The 16,290-nt window shown below is 43.3% G+C and overlaps 1 protein-coding gene across 1 annotated transcript; it reads left to right on the top strand.

Moving 5' to 3' along the window:
- Positions 1-4,516: 4,516 nt before the first annotated feature.
- LOC307177802 (intercellular adhesion molecule 5-like) lies at positions 4,517-10,019 on the top strand (the record flags this gene model as incomplete). Its single annotated transcript, XM_079905232.1, is given in 8 exon segments — positions 4,517-4,571; positions 5,908-6,174; positions 7,047-7,367; positions 7,621-7,905; positions 8,437-8,706; positions 9,374-9,568; positions 9,571-9,615; positions 9,811-10,019. Coding segments are annotated over 8 exon segments (1,647 nt in total).
- Between the last annotated feature and the right edge of the window lie 6,271 nt (positions 10,020-16,290).

Below are 16,290 nucleotides of genomic sequence, written 5' to 3' on the forward strand. Positions count from 1 at the left end.
GGCTTCCCTACTCTCATCTTCCCCGTTACCCCCTCCTGTCGTCCTAGCTTCCGGCCCGCCCCGCCTGTCTCAGCCAACTCTCGCTAAGCTTCTGCGTAGACGTCACGAGTTTCTAGGCAGATCAGGCAAATCCTCCGGCCAGGAGCGTCTTCGTGCGCGCCCGCCCGGCTGTGCCTACCAAACGGTCGGAGCGCGTGGCGGGCGCCTGAGAGTGAAGCGGGCGAGGCGAGGAGCGGGTGGGGCAGCAACGAGCGGCCCTCAGTGAGAACTTGGGTCTTGTTTTCTTTGCTTAGATTCATGCTGGGGTCTTCTCCCAGCTTTCCTGTCAAATCTGTGGGGGTCTGGCCTCCTGGTGGGCTTCACCTCCTCACACTCCGGAATTTTTGAGGATCACTCATTGAAGTATTTCCCCCACATAGTTAAAAAATGTAAAATACCAACCACCTTTAAAAGGCTTCATGGCCTGTTGGGCTCAGAGCCACGTTGTGTACACACTGCACGGGAAACTCCTGCCGAGCCACAACTGACTGGGCTCTGTATCCGAGGGGTGGGTGCAGCCCCTCGCTCAAAGATTTGTAAATAATTTATCTAGTTCATTAATTCATTCGTTTATAGTCGTTGAACACCTACAGCCATTCTGGGTGCTTGGGATCCATCAGTGAAAAAGGCCCTGCCCTCATGGGGCTTACAGTCCAGGCCGGAAGTAGACCAGACTCCCAGGCCTAAGGGGTCAGGGGGAGTGTGGTAGAAGGTGGTGCTGCTGGGGGAAAAGAAAGCAGCAGCATCGACCGAGGGTGTGCTGGGGTGCGGCCTGGGCACCCGGGGTTGAAAAGTGCTGGTCACAGTGGGCTTCGTTGAAAAGACACATTGAACTGGGTGAAAGAGTGTTCAGGAATGAGGAAGCAAATTCCAGGCATAGCGAAGAGACAGTGTTCAAAGGGTGGGATGTGACTCAGGTGTGTGTAAGAAACTGCAAGAACCCCTGGGATGTAAATGGATGGTGAGCATCCCAAACTCTGACAGGAAGTCCAGTTCGGCTACACAGCCAAAGCCATCCAACAGCACATGCATGTTTGCCACCCTCCCCTCATTGCCCACCACTCTCCCTGCAACCCTTTAGTGGCTGGAGTACAGGCCTAGAAGAGCCGACAGTTTAAACCTTTAATTTAGGTATAGTCTACAGAGTGAGCAAAAGGGATTTCAAGATTTAAAAACTGTTTCCCATTAGGGATGCCACTTTCTTTTTCATTAAGAAAATGAATATAAAATTTCATGTTTCAGTACCTGATCATAACATGCCACAGGGAAAACGAGGATGAACTTCTCTAATTTTCTCAAATAAGCCTGGCCTGACCTCTTCTCCATATCACTTCATGCTTTAACAGACTTCTGCACATAATAGAAAATGCAGCTCAAAGGGGACCTTTCTGAGAGACCGTCTCAACTCCTTCAGAGAGAAGTAATGATTCCCTCCTCAATGCTCCCTGATCAATTTGCTTGTCATTATCAGCAGCATCAAAGAACAGCACAATCACCATCATCACATTTATTGAAGACTTAGGTGCCAATAGTTGGACTGAACACTTGAATTAACTCATTTAATTCTCATTTTACTCCCTCTCAATATTTATGATAACATTCGGCACAGTATATTGTTAATTGTATTTACATTTGTCTTTCCCTCCAACTACCAGGAATTCCTATGTCATAGGATAAATCTTGGTAACTTCAACACCTTACTACAAGCCTGGCTCGATAATTGTTTGCTGAAAGAATGTATGAATGTAAGTAGTCCCAATTGGGGCTTTTGTACTCTTTTCAGCAGAGCTGTTGTTACTCAAAACACTTGTTTTGAAATGCCCTTCAGAGTCTGAGGTTACTTTATTTAGAATCTCTTCATGTTAGGAGGTCTTCCTTTGAAAGAGATGTAAGTTACTCAGAGCTAAGTTTGGGGAATAAGGTGACTGAGTAATATCACTTTTGTCCAAAGAATAATATTGGGTTGGCCAAAAGGTTCGTTGGTTTTTTTAACCGTAAGATGGCTCTAGTAGCACTTAGTTGTCTTTAACTTCATTGGAAACAATTATGTTAGATTGTATGTGACAGCTGTCAATATCAGCGTGCATTTAAAAAAAGACTTATCAAAGTTGGTGAATTTTTGTGTAGCCTTTTAGTATTGAAGATGGAAGAAAAAAGCAACATTTTTGGCATATTATGCTTTATTATTTCAAGAAAAGTAAAAACGCAAGCGAAATGCAAGAAAAGATTTGTGCAGTGTATGGAGAACGTACTGAGACTGATTGAAAGTATCAAAAGTGGTTTGCAAAGTGTCGTGCTGGAGATTTCTCGCTGGACGCTGCTCCATGGTCAGGTAGACCAGATGAAGTTGATAGTGATCAAATCGAGACATTAATTGAGAACAATCAACGTTAAACCATGCAGGAGATAGCCCACATACTCAAAATATCCAAATCAGGGTTGAAAATCATTTGCACCAGCTTGGTTATGCGAATTGCTTTGATGTTTGGGTTCCACATAAGTGAAAAAAACCTTCTTGACCATATTTATGCATGCAATTCTCTACTTAAACGTAATGAAAATGTTCTGTTTTTAAAACAAGTTGTGAGAGGAGATGAAAAGTGGATACTGTACAATAATGTGGAACAGAAGAGATCGTGGGGCAGGCGAAATGAACCACTACCAACCACACCAAAGTCCGGTCTTCATCCAAAGAAGGTGATGTTGTGTATACGGTGGGATTGGGAGGGAGTCCTCTATTATGAGCTCCTTCTGGAAAACCAAATGATTAATTCCATCCCAGTTAGACCAACTGAAAGCCGCACTCGACGAAAAGCGTCCAGAATTAGTCAACAGAAAATGCATAATCTTCCATCAGGATAAGGCAAGACTGCATGTTTCCTTGATGACCAGGCAAAAACCGTTACAGCTTGGCTGGGAAGTTCTGATTCATCTGCCGTATTCACCAGACATTGCACCTTCGGATTTCTATTTATTTTGGTCTTTACAAAATCCTCTTAATTGAAGAAAATTCAATTCCCTGGAAGACTGTAAAAGGCACCTGGAACAGTTCTTTGCTCAAAAAGATAAAAAGTTTTGGGGAGATGGAATTATGAAGTTGCCTGAAAAATGGCAGAAGGTATTGGAACAAAAGGGTGAATACATTGTTCAACAAAGTTCTTGGTAAAAATGAAAAATGTGTCTTTTATTTTTACTTAAAAACCAAAGGTACTTTTTGGCCAACCCAACAGAATAGCTTAATAAAGAGACTGATATTTCTTATGTAGCTTAAAAGCCAGTTCTAAATCACTTCCCAAAAATGTTTTGAATAATAGTGTCATCACTGGATTAAATTTATAGCCTCCCAAAGTGATTGTTTTGAATGGTAGCATTTACTTGGGAGTGTAAATTTTGATATGCCTATTGTTTTATGCGTGTATAAAAAAGACCAAAAAAAAAAAAACAACTCTCTTTCAGACCAGCATACAAGTAAAGGTAGACTTGTACACAACCCAGTGTATGAAAATTAAAATGGAGAATTAGAGGATAGTCACTCATTTATGGAATATCCATAATATGCTAGGCACTGTGCTAGGTGCTGGAGATGCAAGATGATGAAAGTATTATCTCTTGTTCTTAAAGAATTCCTAGTACAGTAATGATTACATCATTAAAATAATGCACTGAGGTGAATTACATTTTAATATACATAGCTTCAGAAATCGTGTTTGGCATAAAGTGAGGTACAGATAATGTGTAATAAGTGAGGGATTATGAAGTGGGATAGGATTAGTCAAGAAAGTCCTTTCTTAGAAGAAATTTGCTTGAATGGGGTTTTGAAAGAAAAACTTGGTATGGATTGGCAGAGAAAAGAAGTGGACACTTAAGATTTAACTAAGCCAAAGTAGTAATCCAAATGTTGCTTGGTGAACCTGGAGGTAGATCAGAAAGAGATGGATTATCTTGAGGGATATTTCATAGAGGTCATGAAGAGAGAGTCCTGAAGAAGCATTTCTCCCATAAGAGAACAGGACTTGAGTGAACATGTTTTCTAGATTCAGGGTCACTTTCCACTGGACTGCCAGATAAACACTGCCAAATTTCATCTCTCTAAACCTCACTTTTCATATGTCTATGCTAACAGCCATCTTCTATTGACTCAAACAGAGGCAAACATGTAAACAGGTAAGTGCAATACAAGCTTATATAGGAATCTCACTTAATTTCATATCTCCTTCATTATTTCTCATATTTTCCTATGTCTTTTTGCTATGCACATAAACCAAACTGAAATAGATGCAAGAATTTCTTTTCGTACCTCCATACCACTGATACTCTTGCTACAATTTCTCCAGACCATGCAAGCTTTTAGGGAAGGAGCTAACTTTGAACAGTATCAAAGAAAGAATTTCCTATATCCTTTTTCTCTTTTTTTGTCACTTTCTCCAGCATTGCTGTCTCCTTTCTTTCTCTCCAACTTTTGGCCCTTCTCATAAGGATGGAAATGCTACTGTTTGGTGTCTGGGCCCTGCTGGCCCTGATTCCTTGCCCAGGTGAGGCTATTTGGGAAAGTTTCTTTAGCTAGTATGTGCCAGGGCACAGGTCAATGAGAAAGAGGTTAGGAAATCCTGAGTGGGGTGACACTTTAGTATTCACTCATCTGGACCCTTGGGAGAGAGTCCTATTTCTTGGATCTAGGACACAGAATCATAGGTGTTTCCGGCTTGTAACTGGGAAAACCCACATTAAGGGACAGGATAATAGACCATCAGAAAAAACCCTCTCTAAGAAATATACCTTCTCTGCTTGGCTCCCTGCTGCCCCTGGACTGTCCTATTCTGCTCTCGGGAATATTTTTACTTCTTTGTTGCCATCTTTTATGTCACGATGAGCTACAATAGGATCTCGATAGGACAGGGCCCATAGTGCAGTTGTGAAGAGCGAGTTCTCCAGATGGCAAGAAAGGAACTGGAGCCTTAGTGGGTAACATTGCTGCAAGAGCTGTGTATTCCCAGAAGGGACTAGTATTTGGGAGATGAAGTAGATGGTGGACATGGAATAGCTAAAGGGGACCGGTAAGGGACGTTTTCGGGACACTGTGCCCCTCACCTATATCAGACATTTAAAACTTACCTGATGTCTCTCTCACTGTTCCTGAGAAGAGTTCCCTAACAGACTAAACTCTTAAGCATCCAAAAACATCTGTTGCCTTAGCACCAAAGCAAAATGGAATAGTCTCACTTTGAGAAGAGGAGGTGAAAAGTTCCATGGAAATGAGTGACCCTGGGAGTCACGTTTATACCAGTGGTTCCCATAATTTGGTGTGCACAAAGGTCACCAGGAGTGCTTGTTTTGTTCCCTTGAGTGTTTCCAGGTCCTGCCTTCACAAATTCTTAATCATTCAGTCTGAGGTGGAGCTGGAATCTGCAATCTACAAGCATTCCAGCATAATTCTGGTGAAGGCAATTCTTAGACCATAATTTGAGAAACACTGCTTTGAGGTATAAGTAACAAAGCTCTTTTTTTCCAGGGGTCTACTTACCCCATGAGGGCCCTCAGCAGCCAATTCTGGAAGTTTCCAAGATTTCTGGAAGTTTAGGAAGAGAATGGTTTCCTGGGCATGATTTTTAGCAACGCCATAGTTTCCATGGTGACACTATTAGAGAAATCGAGATCCCAAGAAAGATGTTGAGAGGAGGGAATGGTGGTAGAGTCAGGATTCTAACTTGTTCCTTAAGGGTCTTTTTCTTGTTTGTCCCCTGTACCTTTTTATTCAGGGTAGGTTTCCTATTCTCTAACCTGTAACTAGATAGAATAGGCTCTGTATTTTCTTTCTTGGGTCTTGTGGTCCTCACCAGAGTCTTTGGCATATGTGGTTGACCTTTTCAGGGGCTGCAGAAGACCTATTTGGGGTTTCTGTTTGGCCACATCAGGCCCGTGTAAAGTATGGGCAGTCCCTAATGGTCAACTGCAGCACCACCTGTCCAGACCTGGGACCCAGTGGAATTGAGACTTTATTAAAGAAAACCCAGGTGGGCAAAGGGCCTCAGTGGAAGGAGTTTCTCCTGGAAGACGTCACACAGAATTCCATCCTGCAGTGCTTCTTCTCTTGTGCAGGGATCCAAAAGGACAAAAGCCTTGGCGTCACTGTGTACCGTGAGTGGGGCTGAGGGCTGGGGAGGAAGGGAAGAGTGGGGGAACATGACTGTGCCTTCTTTAGGGAATAATTAGAAAGAGACTTATTTTAGGGGAGAGAATTGTGGCCCTTAATAAAGATTTCTGTCCTACTGTAGGGATTCTAGAGCCAATTATTTCTCTTTCCCTTTGGTGTAGGCCTTTAAATGAGGAGCAGACCATAGAGCGCATCCAGACATCTGTGCTTTTGAGAATATGTTCAAATACAGGAGGCATTTGCTAATGATGCTAATTTATAAGTTATCAAAAAAATATAAAATCATTGTTGAATTATTTGTCACAAATTTTTAGAATAAACAGGGATTAGGGAAAGCGGGGTCTTTGTAGGCTGGGGCAGCTGGAGAAGTCTCCACAGAAAAGGAGGCCCTTGAGCTTCATTCCTGCAAATGGTTAGGTTTTGAAGTGATGGGAATGGGCGAGGAGCCTCTCTCAGGTAGGCAAATAGCATTGGCAAAGATGTATCCATAAGAATAAGTGTGATCTCTGGGGTGTCAGAGCTTGGTTAGCTAGGGTGTCGTTTTCGTGTGACGGTAAGAAGCTCCTCAGAAGTTGCTCGTGCCTCTGAAGCACCTCTGGTAAGAGAGAAAAGCTCTCCAGAATGGCAGCAACTATCAAAGCAGGGGGCCCCTCACCAGTTAACATTTCTTGGCTTTACCCACCTTTGATGGGACGAAGAAGGCTAACTCATCTCATCTAGGGCAGAAAGCTGACACTGTTCATCAGATGGTTTAAGAGTAGTGGTCACCTTCTGTCACAGGCTTCCTGTCCTATACTAGTTCTTTCTGGAGAGTTGAGTATCTTTCTCTCATCAAGCCCACCTTTCTGTCTTAAAGAGCCACCAGCGCAAGTGATCATGGAGCTGCAGCCTGAATGGGTGGCTGTGGATGACGCCTTTACAGTGACATGCCACGTGCCCAGTGTCACACCCCTGGAAAACCTCACCCTTACCCTTCTCCAGGATAACCAAGAACTACATAGAAAGAATTTTAGGAGCTTGGCTGTGGCCTCCCAAAGAGCTGAGGTCACCATCAGTGTCAAAGCCCAAAGGGAGGATGACAGGTGCAATTTCTCCTGCCATGCAGAACTGGACCTGAGTTCACATGGTGGAGGGCTCTTTTGCAGCAGCTCAGCCCTCAAGGTGCTCCGAATCTTTGGTGAGTCAGAGCCCAGGTGTGGATGGAATCCTGGGGCTCAGTTTCCTCAGCTTACCTTGGCCTTTGGCCCTCATTTCCCATAGTGTTTAGGATGAGGGTGTAAGGGTAATTGAGCTCCACCTTGACTTGAGTTTTAAACTCACTGTGAGGGACAGAGAGCTTCTAGCCCCACTCCCTACATTGTGGGGTCCTATATGACATGTGATTTATCATGGCTTTTCTCCTTTCTTTCCTTTTCCTCATTTCTTGGCAGAATTCTCTCAGAGCCCCCAAATCTGGGTCTCTTCACTTCTGGAAGCTGGGATGGCAGAGACCATGAGCTGTGAGGTGGCTAGGGTGTTCCCAGCTGAAGAGGTAATGATCCGCATGTTCCTGGGAGACCAGGAGCTTAGGCCCTTCCTCTCCTGGGAGGGAGACACAGTATGGGCCAATGCCAGTGTTCGGGCCATGGAGACTGGTGATCAGGAGCTGTCTTGCCTTGTATCTCTGGGTCCGATGGAACACAAAACAAGAGAGCCAACAAGAGAGTCTATAGTAAGTGACCTGCCTCTTCCCTTCCCTTGACAGTTCTCTGCCATTGAAAATGTCCACAGTAAAGCCTTGGTGATTCAACTGCAAATTTCCCTACTAATCTTTGCTAGGTATACTCCAAAGTGAACATTAGTTTTCATCTTTCTCTAAGCGCAGGGATGCGCTGAGGCAGTAGTTCTATCTAGCCTTCACCCTGTTTCCTTAGGCCATCATACTTACAGAGTGATTCTGAATGCTTGAACTTATTCCTAGGAACAATGATTTGAAGTGAGGAGGAAATGTGTAAGATGAAAAGACATCTCGCTATCCTTGCAGCAGAGGCATAGCCAGATATGTGCATGCGGCACTTGTTACAGGAGAAGCTCGCAAATTCCCACAGCATCTCGTCGCTCCCGCCAGTCAGCACAGAAGCAGTAACGGTATCCAGAGCCTTTCCCCTGCTCTCCGCCTGCCCGAGGGGTGCCACCAGCAGCAAGAGCACAGAAGTGGCTGTCAGTTTTGAGAAATATGTTTCATTCCCTTTTTCCTTTCTTTATAGGCTTCCCTCTGCCAATCCTGGAGATAGAAGAATTACACCCATTGGCAGGGACAGAAATTAACGTGACCTGCTCAGGGCATGTATTAACATCACCCAGCCCTACTTGTCGGCTTCAGGGAGCCCCAGATCTCCCTGCCCCTGGGGAGCCTGCCTGGCTTTTACTTACCGCCAGGGAGGAAGATGATGGCCGAAATTTCTCCTGTGAGGCCTCTTTGGAGGTTCAGGGTCAGCGGTTGAGCAAAACCACTGTGATCCAACTCCATGTCTTATGTGAGTAGAAGCCTGATCTTTCTTGTCAAAACAAGGATGATTAGTGTTCCATTTCCAGAGATCTTGGCCAGCAGCTTCATTATTAGAGTTGCCACCTTTTTCTCATTTAAAAAAAAAAAGGAGAAAATAAAATTAAAGCTCTTCAAGCTTACCTTACCCCTAGGAAAGTGAGTAGGGAGAACCCTAGGGGGAAACCAGGAAGAGAAAAGAAAAAGTGGTTAAAGTGATCAGGCAGTATTAGTTGAGGGCCAAAGGCTGAGAACATAGGAAGTGATAGTTGGAGCCTATGCTGAGGAGGGAAATTTCCTCATAAAAACTTGTATTTTGAAAAGCAGAAAAATCGTTGTCTCTGGGTTCACCCCTACCCATGTTCTCACTCACTGAGAAGCAAAGATGGGAAGCAGGGACCCCAGGGCCATCATTGACCAAGCAGTTCAGTTCATTTAGTCTTAATCCATTAAAATGCCCTGTGCTGCATCTCAGTCTCGTCCAAGGAGGGAAAAGAGTAGCTCAAAGCAGGGAACTGATGGTCCTCCCCTTGGGAAAGAAAGCTATTGGGTGGAGGAGACACAGCGTCTGGATTAGGGGAGGGACAGGGAGCCGAGCATGATGGAGACAAGGGAATGTGGCGCCCTGAGCTGGCCCCTCTGGGGACCTGTTTTTCCAGACAAGCCACGATTAGAGGAATCTGGTTGCCCTCGCAATCAGACCTGGTTGGAAGGGATGGAGCAGATGCTTGCCTGTGTCCCAAAGGGAAACCCGACACCAATCTTGTCGTGTACCTGGAATGGAACGATCTTTGACCTTGAAGTGCCACAGAAGGCAACCCAGGGCCACTCTAGAACCTACTGCTGCACAGCCACTAACCGCTGGGCTCTGTCAGCAAAGACATTGCTGTCATTGTTCAAGGTGACTGCAGCTCCCCTGCTGCCAGGCCCAGGATGGAAATCCCCCAGGGGCTGGGATTCTTAAACAAACATGGAAAGAAGAAAGATTTCGGTGGGCTGGGGAGGGTGAGACTGACAAATGGGCCTTGTGGGCTGGGGTGGGGCGATTCTCCTGCCCTCGATCACTCCCAATTCTCTGTCTTCTGTGCTTGGGCAGGACTGGATGAAGGAGTCAGTTCCACCATCTTCGTCATTACTATTGTCATCCTTGGAGTGGGCGTAATCATCATAGCACTGTATTTGAACTATCGGCCCTGCAAGATAGAGAGGAGGAACTTGCCCTATAGGCAGAAGGAGAAGAACAAAGAGGAGGAAAGCCAGTTTGCTGTTCAACAAGCAGAAAAGCACATCGCACAGAACTGTTAGTTAGAAACAGCTATTTGGTTGAAGGCACCCTCTACTACTGGGGTTTCCTGAGAGAGGGAAGAGGGAGTAGAAGAGAAAGGAAGAGACATTATCCTTTGTGTCCTGAAACAGGCCCTCATGTCCTGTGGATCCAATCCACCCACAAGCTCCGCTCCTCTGAGTAGGAATTCAGTCTCAGTGTTAACTGGTGAGAGGGCCTCTTGCTCCTTGCTGTGTGATTTACCAGTCCACTCTCAGATTCAGAAAAGAAGATCCTGCCTGTGCCTTGTCACCCCCATTCCCACTGCCCTTTGCTCCCAAACATCAGACTGAAGAGATAGCCAGAAATATCTCTGAAATACAACTCATTTCTCATGGTTTCCTCATGACTAAGTGGGAACCAATTTCTTAGTCTGGGGACTGGAGTTTGAAGGGAGTCAATACCAAACAAAGGGCGAGGAATCAGAACCTGATTCCCCCGCCTACACATTCCTGTGCTCTCCTAGCCTGGGGTTCTGGAATGCTGGCTCCCAGAGCTGAGCTTGATGACATCATTAAGGCTCAGTGTCTGGTTAGGCTTCAACTCACTAACCATCTATTGTGTGCCATAGAGGAGTATACAAATCACAAGAAATTCCACACTGGGTCAGACATGCAGCTTTCCTAGCCCAGTGTTCTGTCCCTGAAATGGAAGGTAGAGTTCTTCCATGAAATTGAGCTCCAAGCATCTCTGAATTCCTTTTCATAATCCATTATAGAGTAAATCATCTGTGAGTTCACATTAAACATATTAATTTTTTTTTACCTGTACAAGCTCTTAGGTTAGAGTTCCAATGTTTATTCTCCTTTTACATAAAGAAGTATGTATTTTTATATGTCTGCAAACTTCCCTTTAAGCTTCAGGAGGACTCCTCCTGTGACAATGTTCACTATATGATTGAGCTTCCTTCTCTGTTCTTTGGAAAGATTATATTCACCCGCTAGAGAAGATATGAAGGATTGTAAAACCAGGTCTTTTCTCCAAAATCAGTCATGTATGGGTTACTGAAATGTTGGAAATGATAAAAAGTAAAAGTGATTTTATGACCTCTGAAAGTATTTCTCTTCTGTGTCACTGCTGAAAGTTTTTATTAAGTCACATAGTTGCACTTTGAGAACAATCTCTATGAAAAGAATGTCAAGTTGGTAGCATAACCAAACAGCCCAGGGCAGGTGGTGCATTAGTTCAGGAAGCAGCCTTTCTGACTTGCCTTCAAAACTAAAGTCCAGACTTCCAGATACAGGTCCACAGCCTTCCAAATTGAAGACACCAGATAGAAAGAACACAGCATCAGGCATCAAAGTGAAAAAACTGTCTCATTCTTGCCAGACCTTTCCTGAGTCTGGGTTATGGATTAGCTATAATATAATCCTTTGGTTTCAACACATACAAAGCAGCAGGGATACAATGGTGAACAAAATACTGTCCCTGCTGCTACAAGCTAGAGCACGTCAACAGGAAAGCACAATTGCACCTTAAATGCTATGAATGGGGAAGTACAGGCCCTTAGGAGAACACCTAACTCAGGATCAAGGAAGGCTTCCCGGGGGGAGCTTGGAAATACCCCGTTTGATTTTGCAAAACAGCAGCCCTCCAAAATGACCTTCTCTGCTTCAATTTTCCTACTAAATATACTAGCCACTGCTCTCTCATCATGTGAGTAATAGAAATTATTCACTTTTCTGAATTGAGCACTTGGGGAAATAAGTTAGAAAGAAGAGTATGGAGTTGCCTCATCTGGGAATCTTCAGTCGTTTCAGTGTCTTGGGATCAGCTGCATCAGGTCTGTAGTGGTCTCATATCTGCAAACCCCACCTCATGGCCCCAGTGCTCTGTGGAACAGTGAATCCTAAACAGGAGGGAGGAAGGGGGTCATTCGGACTTGGTCCACCTTGGAGACCCTGGAGGCTTAGCCTGCTCCTGCCTTTGCTTCTCACTGCCACATGGTGTCACTGTTGACAGCGTCCTACACAGTCCATCAAACCTTGCAGTACTACAAATCCAGGTTCCCGGGTGGGCTGCCGAGGATTTTCCAGGGAGGACAATCGGCTTCCCAGGGCTTGGTCCAGCTTCAGTGATGCCTTGCATGGATTTCCAGGGTTACAGTTCTTAGAGCTGGATACTTTGGATTAGCTGTCCTCCAAGGCTTCTCAGATTTGGGTAGGCCCTTGCCCTCATAGATTTGGAACCTCTGCTTCCTTTCTCTCCCCAGGGATCCACACAGCCAGGGGTCAGGTGGCCCCTCCTAGTCAATTCTTAAAGCACAAAGGATCTCGTTACATCTTTTTTCCAGAATAATACAGCTGGCCACTGCTCACCCTTCTAAGGGTAGCTGCCTTTAGTGTCTCCTGGGGGCCCCACCCCCTAAAAGGTTTTGATCATACTCCTTTTCTGAAAATAGAGTAACCAGCTCACACTTAACTGCAGCTACCCTGATTATCTCCAGGTGAAGAGAGCAACCTTTAATACTCCAAAATTTAACCTCTTAGGAAAGTCAAGGTGACTTTCTTTTAGACCTGAGAAAACAAAAATCTTCAGTGAAGCTTCTTACTATAGGGATGATAATAACAGCATTTATCTATTACATAATTATATTTGGAAAGAAATGTCATAGTACTGGTAAAAACACTAGCATAGTGTCATATACATGTATTTACAAGTATTAGTTTTTACTATATAATGCTGGTGGTAATCACACCCATAATAAACTGAAAGCAAGAGACAGAAATCTGAGCTCTACCCACCACCAGTCCCTCCCATCAGGACACTTACATAAGCCTCTTAGATAGCCTCATCCACGAGAGGGCAGACAGCAGAAGCAAGAAGAACTACAATCCTGCAGCCTGTGGAACAAAAACCACATTCACAGAAAGATAGACAAGATGAAAAGGCAGAGGGCTATGTACCAGATGAAGGAACAAGATAAAACCCCAGAAAAACAACTAAAGTGGAGATAGGCAACCTTCCAGAAAAAGAATTCAGAATAATGATAGTGAAGATGATCCAGGACCTCAGAAAAAGAATGGAGGCAAAGATTGAGAAGATGCAAGAAATGTTTAACAAAGACCTAGAAAGAAACAGAGATGAACAATACAATAACTGAAATGAAAACTACATTAGAAGGAGTCAATAGCAGAATAACTGAGGCAGAAGAACGGATAAATGACCTGGAAGACAGAATGGTGGAATTCAGTGCTGTGGAACAGAATAAAGAAAAAAGAATGAAAAGAAATGAAGACAGCCCAAGAGACCTCTGGGACAACATTAAACGCAACAACATTCGCATTATAGGGGTCCCAGAAGGAGAAGAGAGAGAGAAAGAACCAGAGAAAACATTTGAAGAGATTATAGTCGAAAACTTCCCTAACATGGGAAAGGAAATAGCCACCCAAGTCCAGGAAGCGCAGAGAGTCCCATACAGTATAAACCCAAGGAGAAACACGCCGAGACACACAGTAATCAAATTGGCAAAAATTAAAAACAAAGAAAAATTATTGAAAGCAGCAAGGGAAAAACGACAAATAACATACAAGGGAACTCCCATAAGGTTAACAGCTGATTTCTCAGCAGAAACTCTACAAGCCAAAAGGGAGTGGCATGAAAGGGAAGAAAGAACCTACAACCAAGATTACTCTACCCGGCAAGGATCTCATTCAGATTCGATGGAGAAATCAAAAGCTTAACAGACAAGCAAAAGCTAAGAGAATTCAGCACCACCAAACCAGCTCTACAGCAAATGCTAAAGGAACTTCTCTAAGTGGGAAACACAAGAGAAGAAAAGGGCCTACAAAAACAAACCCAAAGCAATTAAGAAAATGGTCATAGGAACACACATATCAATAATTACCTTAAACATGAATGGATTAAATGCTCCAACCAAAAGACACAGGCTTGCTGAATGGATACAAAAACATGACCCATCCATATGCTGTCTACAAGAGACCCACTTCAGACCTAGGGACACATACAGACTGAAAGTGAGGGGATGGAAAAAGATATTCCATGCAAATGGAAATCAAAAGAAAGATGGAGTAGCAATACTCATATCAGATAAAATGGACTTTAAAATAAAGAATGTTACAAGAGACAAGGAAGGACACTACATAATGATCAAGGGATCAATCCAAGAAGAAGATATAACAATTATAAATATATATGCACCCAACATAGGAGCACCTCAATACATAAGGCAACTGCTAACAGCTATAAAAGAGGAAATCGACAGTAACACAATAATAGTGGGGGACTTTAACACCTCACTTACACCAATGGACAGATCATCCAAAATGAAAATAAATAAGGAAACAGAAGCTTTAAATGACACAATAGACCAGATAGATTTAATTGATATTTATAGGACATTCCATCCAAAAATAGCAGATTACACTTTCTTCTCAAGTGCGCACGGAACATTCTCCAGGATAGATCACAAATCAAGCCTCAGTAAATTTAAGAAAATTGAAATCATATCAAGCATCTTTTCTTTTCTTTTTTTAAAATAAATTTATTTATTTTATTTATTTACTTTTGGCTGCCTTGGGTCTTTGTTGCTGCACACAGCCCTTCTCTAGTTGCGGCGAGCGGGGGCTACTCTTTGTTGTGGTGTGTGGGCTTCTCATTGCAGTGGCTTCTCTTGTTGCAGAGCACGGGCTCTAGGCGCATGGGCTTCAGTAGTTGCGGCACGAGGGCTCAGTAGTTGTGGCTCTCAGGCTCTAGATCGCAGGCTCAGTAGTTGTGGCGCAAGGGCTTAGTTGCTCCGCGGCATGTGGGATCTTCCTGGACCAGGGCTCAAACCCGTGTCCCCTGCATTGGCAGGAGGATTCTTAACCACTGCATCACCAGGGAAGCCCATCAAGCATCTTTTCTGACTACAATGCTATGAGATTAGAAATGAACTACAGGGGAAAAAACAGAAAAAGCACAAACACATGGAGGCTAAACAATACGTTACTAAATAACCAAGAGATCACTGAAGAAATCAAAGAGGAAATCAAACAATACCTAGAGACAAATGACAATAAAAACACGATGATCCAAAACCTATGGCATGCAGCAAAAGCAGTTCTAAGAGGGAAGTTTATAGCTATACAAGCCTACCTCAAGAAACAAGAAAAATCTCAAATAAACAATCTAACCTTACACCTAAAGGAACTAGAGAGAGAAGAACAAACAAAACCCAAAGTTAGCAGAAGGAAAGAAATCATAAAGATCAGAGCAGAAATACATGAAATAGAAACAAAGAAAACAATAGCAAAGATCAATAAAACTAAAAGCTGGTTCTTTGGGAAGAAAAACAAAATTGATAAACCATTAGCCAGACTCATCAAGAAAAAGAGGGAGAGGACTCAGATCAATAAAATTAGAAATGAAAAAGGAGAAGTTACACCAGACACAGCAGAAATACAAAGCATCCTAAGAGACTACTACAAGCAACTCTATGCCAACAAAATGGATAACCTGGAAGAAATGGACAAATTCTTAGAAAGGTATAACCTTCCAAGACTGAACCAGGAAGAAATAGAAAATATGAACAGACCAATCACAAGTAATGAAATTGAAACTGTGATTAAAAATCTTCCAACAAACAAAAGTCCAGGACCAGATGGCTTCACGGGTGAATTCTATCAAACATTTAGAGAAGAGCTAACACCCATCCTTCTCAAACTCTTCCAAAATACAACAGAGGGAGGAACACTCCCAAACTCATTCTACGAGGCCACCATCACTGATACCAAAACCAGACAAAGATACTACAAAAAAAGAAAATTACAGACCAATATCACTGATGAATATAGATGCAAAAATCCTCAACAAAATACTAGCAAACAGAATCCAACAACACTTTAAAAGGATCATACACCATGATCAAGTGGGCTTTATCCCAGGGGTGCAAGGATTCTTCAATATGTGCAAATCAATCAATGTGATACACCATATTAACAAACTGAAGAATAAAAACCATATGATCATCTCAATAGATGCAGAAAAAGCTTTTGAAAAAATTCAACACCGATTTATGATAAAAACTCTCCAGAAAGTGAGCACAGAGGGAAACTACCTCAACATAATAAAGGCCATATATGACAAACCCACAGCAAACATCACCCTCAATGGTAAAAAACTGAATGCACTTCCTCTAAGATCAAGAACAAGACAAGGATGTCCACTCTCACCACTATTATTCAACATAGTTTTGGAGGTCCTAGCCACGGCAATCAGAGAAGAAAAAGAAATAAAAGGAATACAAATTGG

Source organism: Stenella coeruleoalba (genome assembly GCF_951394435.1).
Source record: "Stenella coeruleoalba genome assembly, chromosome: 19".
Classification (NCBI taxonomy): Eukaryota; Metazoa; Chordata; class Mammalia; order Artiodactyla; family Delphinidae; genus Stenella; species Stenella coeruleoalba.